Source organism: Abramis brama (genome assembly GCF_963993115.1).
Source record: "Abramis brama genome assembly, chromosome: 4".
Taxonomy (NCBI): Eukaryota; Metazoa; Chordata; class Actinopteri; order Cypriniformes; family Leuciscidae; genus Abramis; species Abramis brama.
Genome location: NC_139966.1, coordinates 14,974,752 through 14,985,362, shown reverse-complemented (window position 1 = coordinate 14,985,362; position 10,611 = coordinate 14,974,752). Strand labels below are relative to the sequence as shown.

Sequence of the window (10,611 nt, the reverse complement as noted above, 5' to 3'; positions counted from 1 at the left end):
GCTTATTATCTTAGTAAACGTTAGAGGATGTTGAATTGTAACAAAATATAGTTGTAAATTCACTTACCTTGCAATAAATGCGTTCTCCCACGAACATCTGTCTTTTATTCCGACTATTCCTCAAGAAAGAATCCCTCCGCAGCGCATCTCAAATTCAAACGTCTAAACCCCGCCCTTGCTTAAGTTTCATTGGTTGAAGCTGTAAACCAATCATTTTCCTTTCTGCCCTCAGAACATGTTTGAGTAAGTAAAACTCCCATCTGCGCGCCTGGACCTGATGTCATAGCGGGGTGCTAAAGTGCCAACTAGTTTCTCCGTATGGAGGATCCCTTTACCACTCTACAGATAAAGCGTTGTCAAGAAAATTCGGTTCGCGTATCTACCCCGAAGTGATAAAATTCTGTATCAAAATGTTAAGGCCAGACAAATAGTTTTTTAAGGCTTGGTTTGTAGGGAATTACAAACCTGCGCACATATATTCAAACGCGCATACTAAAACACTGAACTCGTAATACACATATGCACGCCATCAGCATTCTTACATGTTTCGCATTTAAAGTCTGTGTAGTTTCCTGTTAAAACGGTGTTGTGTTAGCGGCCCCTAAGTTAATAACTAATGATTGTTGCGACGGAAGTGAATCAATCAAATTAACTTTAGCTGGAAAATAACTTTATTCAAGAACTGCTATAAAGCCAAAACAATCTCTGTTACTTTAAACTATCCTTGTATCTCTGTAAAGCCGCTTTGGAACAATCTACATTGTTAAAAGCGCTATATAAATGAAGATGACTTGACTTGATAATACAACAAAGAACAACAGATCAAAGACAGAAATTCAATTAAGTTTTTCAGATACAGCGTGTTTCTTTAACAGAAATACTGACAGAGGTCATAATCCAGTGGGATTGGCTTATCTTTCAGGAAGGTCAAAGGTCATCGTAGAGATCACATGGGTCACTCAACTATGAACGTGCTGCTAGATGTAGAAGAAGCTAATGAGAGTGTTTGACAGCCTCTATTGAAACATTACACTTTTTTATTTACAGTAAACTGGATTAGATCAGAATAATTGTGCTCATACTTTCACTGATCAAGGGTTTATAGTGCGATCAGAGGATCTAGGTTTATATATTTCACATTTCTTAATAAACTGACATTTATCAATTTTACAAAAAAAAAAAATTTAACGATACGTTTTCAATTGAAAGGTAATTTACACACACACACACACACACACACACACTAGAGCTTAGATTGGGCCCAAAAAATCAAGTCCGACCCTACCCGAGCCCGGCCCGACACATTAACTGTAATTATGAGCCCGAGCCCGATTTAAACCTAAAAGACTATTTTTTAATACGTGGGCCGTTATAACTGACGTTCTCAACTACAATTCTGAGTTGTTTGAACTACAGAAATCTGTTTAGAATTATCTTAATCAATAATGCAACAAGGACGAAGCATGTAAACTGCGTTGTTTGTTTATTCAGAATGGAATGGATCGCAAATGGATCCGAATGAAGAAACGTTAAAAAAAAACGTGAACAATGATGAACACAGAAAATGAACAAGAATGAACTTTGGATTGCCTAGGACTGGAGAAGTAACAAAAGAGGACATTGAAGGCTGACTATCATCCTTTCTGTCATGGCATGCTTCATGTGTCTTCATCATCGAAGTCCAGTTTTGTTGCTGTCGTAGGCGAGCACTTAATGCACTCGACAAAGCCAACACATATGTTGCCACTGCCCACGACTTGTTTAAAATGGTTCCATACCTCCGACTTTCCTCCAAACTTGCTCAAAGTTAATTCTCCTGTTTTTATTTTTTTTCTTTACATCTTCAAGCTCCATGTTGCACTTAAGCTACACAGTACAGCACAGCAGGCCCAGTGTGATGTGTGCGAGTGGAGTAGACGCTGCGCATGACACGTGACGTGTTGCATTTTGTAACTTTGTAGCCTAACTTGTGCAACTTTGTACACATTTGTTTCTTAGGCCTACTTTGCTAAAAATATATATAATATTTCTGATAATGGCATAGCTTACTCCCCACCCAATTAGGCTAATAAAGTAATGATTAAAAAAACACAAATGCTTGATCAAGGGCCCGGCCCGGCCAGAGGATAGTGGCGGGAAATATCGGCCCGCGGGTGGGGTGGGGTCAGGTCGGGTTGGATCAAGTTCGGACTCGGGCAGAGAATCTAAGCTCTACCACACACACACACTGATCTTACTGTCTATATGAGGATTCATTACACACATTTATTCTGACATGTTATTTCACTGACAGAAGGTCAGCTGTGTTATTAATGTAATGAAGAGAAAATAAGAGACTCTATAACATCTCACTGTTACTGATTTATCATGCAGCTCAAAGCATTATGGGTAGAATCTCTCATCAGTCTATTCTCATTCATCAACACAGTTTCACTGATGATCCAGAAAGGACCCTAAACCCAGGATAGAGCGGCTGAGTGAATGTGGTCTGGACTGTGTGTATGAGGGTCAGTGTGTCAGAGACGCTGTAGAAGGACAGAGTTCCTGCACTGTAATCCACACACACTCTTATTCTCCTGCTGATGGACTTTACAGGGAGTTCAGTCTTTATGTTATTATGTGTGAATGAGTAACCGGAGTAAGCGCAGATCAAACACCAGGACTGATCATTAAGTCCAAACCGACACTTATTACTCCGTCCCTTCCTGCTGATGCTCTTATATGACACTGATATACACACATATCTCCCACTCCACTCAATCTCCCAGCAACAGGGTTCACACACACTCTCTCGACACAAAACCTGAGGAAACACATCAAATCTGTCTGGATGATCAGGATACGACTGATGCTCTGTGTCAGTGTTAGTAATCACTCTGTTCCCCTCAGACAGAAGGAGGAGTTTATTCACTGTGTTCAGATCCAGAGTGAGCCGATGGGAATCTGATGGAGAGAAAACACATCAGAATCAGGAATTATGAATCTGTCAGATCTGTCTGATATCCTGTGCAAATCATCATTATCATTATCATTATCCATCATCCAGGTCCCTGACACCCCCCTCTTGATAAAATATTGTCTAATCGTCTTCCCTGAATATTAATGTTGGTTATTATTCTGTTTATTATAATTAGGTCTATTATTTGCACTATTAAAAGTAGAATGAATTTACCTTTAATTTAACCTTTTTTTAAAGCAACTGATACATTAATTTAGCAAGGATCCTTTCAATTGATTAACCAATAAGTGTAATAATATGGTTTACAAAGTTTTGAAGCATTGTAGGCCTATTGTTGGGGATTTTCAGTGTTTTCAGCCTTAGGTGATCCTGAGCTTTTTAAATTTCCATCTGTTGACTCAAGAATTAAAGAGAATTGATACAAAATCCTGTTGAGGATAAAAACATAGTGGAATTGTTTTTTACAAACTAGAGGTTTCAGGTTTCAGTTTGTTCTTCCTTTCCTGAAACTCTTGAAAAGCTTTTTTTTTTACTACTGTGATGCTACCTCTAAAACATGGATCAATGTTTTTAATTGGCTTTCAGTGAAAAATAATCATATTTAGGTTACACTTTATTTTAAGGTGATGTAGTGACATTGTACTTTAGTAAGTACTGAGTAATATCAATTAACTACATGTACTTCCTATATAGAGTTACAGTTAGGGTTTGGGGTTACACTTTATGGTAACACTTTATTTTACAGTGTCCTTGTTACATATGTTACATTTACTTGCAATAGTATTAACAGTTAATTATGCATAATTACATGCAACTAACCCTCAACCAAACCCTAATCCTACCCTAACCCTGTAGTAAGTACATGCACTTAATTAATATTACTGAGTACTTAAATATATAATTACACTGTAACAATGACACCGTAAAATAAAGTGTAACCCACTTTATTTTAAGGTGTCATCGTTACAGTGTAATTATACATTTGAGTACTGAGTAATATTAATTAACTACCCTAACCCTATAGTAATGTACTTACTATAGGGTTAGGGTAGGATTAGGATTTGGTTGAGGGTTAGTTGCATGTAATTATGCATAATTTACTGTTATTACTATGGTAAGTACATGTAACATATGTAACAAAGACACTCAAATAAAGTGTTACCAGGTTTAGTTTAGTGTTAGTTACTTGTAATTATGCACAATTTGTTATTACTATAGTAAGTACATGTAGTAACGTGTAACCACATCACCTTAAAGAATATGTTGAATCCCCAGTTTAGGCCTGTCCTGATTTACATCTTTGTTAAAGTCACGAGTTCATTTCAAATCTTGCTTTTTTGGATGTCAGTAAGTATGATATAGTTATGCTCTCTTTCCCACTTTGTAAATGTGCAGTAATTTTTTTTAAATGACAGTAAAGACATTTAAAAAGCTAATAATAAACATGTCTATTTTAAATAATTTAAAATAACTCACATTTCTATTTTTCATTTCATATTTCTATTTCAATCTTTCTGTTAATCAAAAAGTCCAGATAAAAACACCTCCATACATTCCAGATTATTATTTTACATTTTAAAACATATTAAAATAGAAAACAGTTATTTTAATTGGTAATAACATTCCACAATATTACTGTTTTTACTGTATTTTTCATCAAATAAGTTAAGTCTTCTTTCAAAAATATTTTTTTTAAAAACGTAACAATCCCAAACTTTTTATCGGGGGTGTATATTATAGATTAGCATTTATAATATATACTTTGGTGTATATTATTACTATTTTTCAAAGAGGAATTATATGTCACGGTTCATGAATTCACTGTCTCTCTTTCTACCTGTATGTCAGTGTGTGTGTCAGGGTGATTGCCAATCACCGTAATTATATTATATGTTCATTGTTTGGTGTCTTGTGTTGTCATAGCGTTGTGAGTATTCCCAGTGTCCTGTCCTGCTTCCAGTTCTCTTTGGTACCTTGCCTGTGTTGATCTCTCGTTCTTGTTGTTTTACATTCTGCCCTGGGATTACTGTTCATCTGGAGTTTATTGCTGCATGCTGGATTCTCGTGGATTTTCTCTGCACTTCTGACATCACCGAGCGGGTTGCCTGTCGACGTCCCTGCGCCACTCACAGCAGCCATCCCTGCACCAGACTGCTTGGACTTTGCACTACACTTCATTTATAAATAAACTGTTGTTACTTGCATCTTGTATCCTCCATTTATTATCGTGACAGAACGATCTGACCACAGTATGGATGCAGCGGGTTCAACAGGTCTGAGTGAATTCATTTCACGCAGTATTGCACGCATGGATCAAAAGGAAGAACACATTTCGAACACAGGTCATGCTGTGCAAGCTCTGGTGACACAGCACAGGTGTCCGAGCTCACCCAACAGCTCCAACAACTGAAGAGTCCCGCTGCGCCTCCCACACCGCCCGTTCAGCCCACTTCCATGGATCCGAGTCGTCAGCCAGAGCCACGCTTACCTGCCCCGGAAGGTTATTCAGGTGAACCCAATTATTGTAGAGCATTCTTAACTAAGTGTTCTATGTATTTCTCTCTGCAAGCGCTGACTTTTAACAGCGAGTGTTCTAAGGTGGCTTTCGTGCTGACCCTGCTGACTGGACGAGCGGCTCTCTGGGGAACGGTGGTCGTTCCAGGCACTCTCCAAAGAAATGAAGAGAGTTTTTGACCGTGCGGTGGCGGGTAGAGAGGCGGCCAGGCTACTCGCCAACCTCCAGCAAGGAGACCGATCCGTATCGGAGTACTCCATCGAGTTTCGCACACTGGCCGCAGAATGCCATTGGAACGAGGAGGCGCAGTGGGACATGTTCCTGCATGGGTTGGCTGACCGTGTTCAGAAAGAGATCTACGCCCTAGACCTTCCACAGAGTCTGAACGGGCTGATTGAACTGGCACTGAGAGTGGATGCTCGTCTGAATCGGATGGAACGACTTACACGCCCAATCAAACTACCTGGAGTCCTCAATGTCCCACAGGCCAACGGCGGGGGACATGGTCAGCCTCGTTTTCGATCATGAGCCCATGCAGATGGGTAGAGCTTGGCTTTCCCGGGAAGAGAGAGAGAGGCGGAGGTCCAAGGGACTATGCCTCTATTGCGGAGGAGCGGGCCACTTCCTATACTTCTGCCCGGTAAAAGATCGAGCCCGGTAGTGAAGATGAGGCTACTATCGGGTGGGATCTCCGCTGAGAAGACCTCATCATCCACTCTCCTCCCGGTAAGACTGAGATGGGCAACCCAATCTCACCACTGTCAAGCCTTACTGGACTCAGGAGTAGAAGGCAACTTCATGGTCCAGACTTATGCTAACAAGTATCAGATTCCCATCACATCACTCGCTCACAAGATTTCTGTCAACGCCCTCAATGGACAAGAACTCCCTAACATTTCTCTCACCACCGAACCTATCACCTTCATCACATCAGGCAATCACACAGAAACACTGTCATGTCTACTTTTGGACTCCCCGTTAGCACCCAAAGTTCTTGGCCACCCATGGCTGGTACAACACAACCCCAGGGTGGATTGGGGCCAAGATTCTATCTCGACCTGAGTGATCAATGTTATGTGTCTTGTCTAGTGTCTGCTTGTTCGTCTGTGTCTGGTTCTGTGTTTCAGGAGGAGGCAGTGAATTTGTCAAACGTGCCCGTTGAGTACCTCGTGTTCAGTAAGTCCCGTGCTGCTTCTCTTCCTCTGCATCGTCCCTATGACTGTCCCATAGATTTACTGCCAGGTAAGTCTCCGCCTAAAGGCAAGTTATATTCGCTTTCTGCTCCAGAAAGGGAGGCCATGGAGAAATATATTTCTGATTCTCTAGCAACGGGGTTCATCCATCCTTCCTCTTCTCCAGCGGGGGCGGGGCTCTTTTTTGTGGGGAAGAAGGATGGTTCTCTGCGACCGTGTATTGATTACCGGGGGCTGAACAACATCACAGTAAAGAATACTTATCCTTTGCCGTTGATGTCTTCAGCCTTCGAGCGGTTGCAGGGAGCATCTGTCTTCACAAAATTGGATTTATGCAATGCTTATCATTTAGTCCGCATAAGGAAGGGAGCTGAATGGAAAACCGCATTCAACACTCCCAGGGGGCACTTTGAATATTTGGTTATGCCTTTTGGCCTGTCCAACTCCCCAGCGATTTTCCAGGCACTCGTCAATGACGTGCTGAGAGATATGGTAGATCAGTTCATATATGTCTACCTGGATGACATGGATCTCCAGGAACACGTTCAGCACGTCAGACGAGTGCTTCAGAGGTTGCTAGAGAATGGGCTTTTTGTCAAGGCGGAGAAATGCGCTTTTCATGCAGTCTGTTCCTTTCCTAGGGTAGATCATCTCGTCTGAGGGAGTGCGTATGGATCCTGACAAGGTTAAGGCTGTGGTAGAGTGGCCAAGTCCAGATTCCCGTAAGGCCCTACAGAGGTTTCTGGGGTTCGCCAATTTCTATCGGCATTTCATTAGCAACTTCAGCCAACTAGCCGCACCTCTGACTGCCTTGAACTCCCCCAGAACGAGGTTCAGGTGGTCCGATACAGCCGAAGCTGTATTCGCCAATCTGAAAAGTCACTTTGTTTCGGCTCCCAACCTGATTGCCCCTGATCCTTCATGTCAGTTCATGGTGGAGGTCGACGTGTCAGAGGTGGGGGTAGGCACAGTTCTTTCCCAACGCTCTCCCACAGACGACAAGATGCATCATTGCGTGTTTTTGTCTCACCGGTTATCACCTGCCAAACGTAACTATGACATTGGTAATAGAGAGTTGTTAGCAGTCAAGAAGAAGTTGGAAGAATGGTGTCATTGGTTAGAAGGGTCGGGGGTACCTTTTATTGTTTGGACCGATCACAAGAACCTGGAATATATTAGATCTTCCAAAAATCTCAACTCCAGGCAGGCTCGGTGGGCACTTTTTGATTTTTCTCTCTCGTACTGCCCGGGTTCCAAGAACATCAAACCCGACTCTTTATCTCGTATTTTTTATCCATCCGAACGCCCATCCACACCCGAGTGTATTTTGCCTGAGACACTATTTATCTCCACACTCACATGGGAGATCGAATCGAAGGTCACGACGGCCTTAGAAGGGGTAAGAGCAGCCATCCCTGCACCAGACTGCTTGGACTTTGCACTACATTTCATTTATAAATAAACTGTTGTTACTTGCATCTTGTATCCTCTATTTATTATCATGACATTATATTTCTGAGTGTTAAATAACTGCTTTAGAAATCTGGCACTGAAACCTTTAATTACGTAGATTAACTTGGACATTAAATTATATCAGTGCCATTGTTTTGTCTCAAGATGCACACCAGTAATGTTTTTTTTCTAAGGTACGTTTATAAAAGCTACTTAAATGCCCTAATTGAACTAAGGCTTAATCCTGGCTTAATCTAAGCTCTGTCTGTGAAACCAGGTCTACAAGTTTCATCTCGTAAATCTTTGGCATTTGCACGCCTTTAAAAAAGATATTGCTAAGTAATTGCTTATTACGAAGACATTTCTAATATGATCTTCTACGTGATATGAGATGATGGAGGGTCATTTCTGAGATCAGAATCTCCAGGACTTTACCTCTGTCAGAGATCTTCTTCAGCTTCTCTGTGCAGAAATTCTCCAGTTTGTCCCTCAGCTGACGGACAGATTCTCTCATGCCATCAAAAAAGGAGAGAGAACAGAAGGGATTGTCATTTCCGTCTGTAGATTCAGGAGGAGCTGAGAGAGACTGGAAACTCTACAGAAAACAGAAATCAAAGCTCATCACCTCCACACTTCATCAATAACCTGCACTACTGTCAGATTTGTGCGGCTCTTGTTGATCTTTAGTAATTCTCATCAATCAAGCACTTTCACAGCATCAGCTTCATTCTTCTCATATTCATTATATCATACTAGTGCTATAAGTTGTAGCATTTTACACTTGCACTTTATGTGAACTTTCTAGGAAAACACTTGGATGATCAAACATGTGGCAATGACATTAATATAAGAGATCAAGTGCATCAATGGTGTCACATGAAAGGGACTGAGTAGATTTGATTCATTCTGAATTCTTTGGAACACACCGAACATCACGAAGATCAACACCCCACCATCATTCTGCTCTCATGAAATGTTTCTCTGTGAGTCTCTTGCTCAAGTCCACTATGACCCTGTTCTTCTAGATCTCTGTTACCTGCAGGAAATGGATGTGATCCTGTGTGTGTGAAAGCTTCTCCAGCTCAGCGTCTCTCCTCCTCAGATCATTGATCTCCTGCTCCAGTCGCTCCAGTCGTCCTTCAGCTCGACTCACTGCAGTCTTTTCCTGATCTCTGATCCGCTGTGTCGCCTCAGAGCGGCTTCTCTCAATGGAGCGGATGAGCTCAGTGAAGATCCTCTCACTGTCCTCCACTGCTGTCTGTGCAGAGCGCTGTTACACACACATCACAATCACACAGTGAGCTTCAGTGAGTCCTGACTGAGACTTCTCAAACTTCTCTTCTTCTCCAGACTCACCTTATGAGACGCCACAGCCTCTCTCAGCTGCTGAAGATCTTTCTCTTTCTGCTGGATCCTCTGCTGGAACGACCTCTGCGTCTCCTTCAGCTGGTGCTAAAGGACAAACCAATAACAGGAGAAACATCACATAAATCATCAGGTAAACAGATATGAATCCAATATCTGTGAAGTGGTGAGACTGAGGGGTTAAAGATCTTACATGGTAAGGTTATTTTCATCAATTTATTTCATCAATTTTATAAGGATAGTTCACCCAGAAATGTAAATTCGTTCATTGTTTACTCATCCTCATGTCTTTCCAAACTTGTATGATTTTCTCTTGCATAACACAAAAGAATGTATTATGAATAATGCCTCTGTTTCTATGGCTAAAACAGCATTCAGACAGTGAGGGTGAAAACAGACATTAAATATGTAAATATATTCTAGTAGACCCATAAACAAAATGATGAGCCTGTAAATGAGTATTATGAGACTTCTTTATGTTCATACCTGTTTCTCTGTCCTCTGAGCTGCAGCTGATCCAGTGTCGTGGTTTTTATGCTCATCAATCGTACATAGCAGACATATACACTTCTGATCAGTGCGGCAGAAAACCTCAAGGAGCTTGTCGTGTTTCTGGCAGATCATCTCCTGCAGTTGTCCAGTGGCATCAGTCAGATTGTGTCTCTTTCTTTTAAAGAAACTCTCATGTTGTTCAAGGTGATTCAGACAGTAAGAGTTCAGACACACCAGACAGGACTTGACGGCTTTGCGTTTTCTTCCATTACAGACGTCACACTGCACATCTCCAGCTCCAGCGTAACAGTCAGCAGCAAGTTTAGTCTTCTTCAGTTTCTCCACCACTTCAGCCAGAATGGTGTTTTTAGCTAAAGCAGGTCTTGGACTGAAGGTCTGTCTGCACTGAGGACAGCTGTAGACTCTCATCTGATCCTCCTGATCCCAGCGGCCTGTAATACAGATCTTACAGAAACTGTGTCCACAGGTAATGGTCACTGGATCCTTCAGGAGATCCAGACACACTGAACACAGGAACATATCCTGAGAAATTCTGGCTTCTGCCATTTTACTGCAAAAATACAGAGATACTGTACAAACACACAACAGCTCAACTACACTTCAGTTTCTCTTTC

The 10,611-nt window shown here is 41.5% G+C and overlaps 1 protein-coding gene across 1 annotated transcript; it reads right to left on the bottom strand.

Moving 5' to 3' along the window:
- Positions 1-596: 596 nt before the first annotated feature.
- Positions 597-10,611, bottom strand: LOC311081667 (E3 ubiquitin/ISG15 ligase TRIM25-like). Its single transcript, XM_084112277.1, has 5 exons — positions 9,971-10,611; positions 9,476-9,571; positions 9,156-9,389; positions 8,555-8,714; positions 597-2,943 (listed from the first exon to the last, which is right to left on the bottom strand). Exons 1-5 carry the CDS (start codon positions 10,541-10,543, stop codon positions 2,420-2,422), a joined length of 1,587 nt encoding a protein of 528 aa, XP_083968403.1. The 5' UTR covers positions 10,544-10,611; the 3' UTR covers positions 597-2,419.

Excerpts from the sequence above, each read along its gene's own strand:
- LOC311081667 (XM_084112277.1), bottom strand. The coding sequence starts at position 10,543 with ATGGCAGAAGCCAGAATTTCTCAGGATATGTTCCTGTGTTCAGTGTGT. Across the intron at positions 9,390-9,475 it reads AGGCTGTGGCGTCTCATAAG|CGCTCTGCACAGACAGCAGT; the intron begins GTGAGTCTGGAG and ends TGTGTGTAACAG. Across the intron at positions 8,715-9,155 it reads ATCACATCCATTTCCTGCAG|AGTTTCCAGTCTCTCTCAGC; the intron begins GTAACAGAGATC and ends TGTTTTCTGTAG.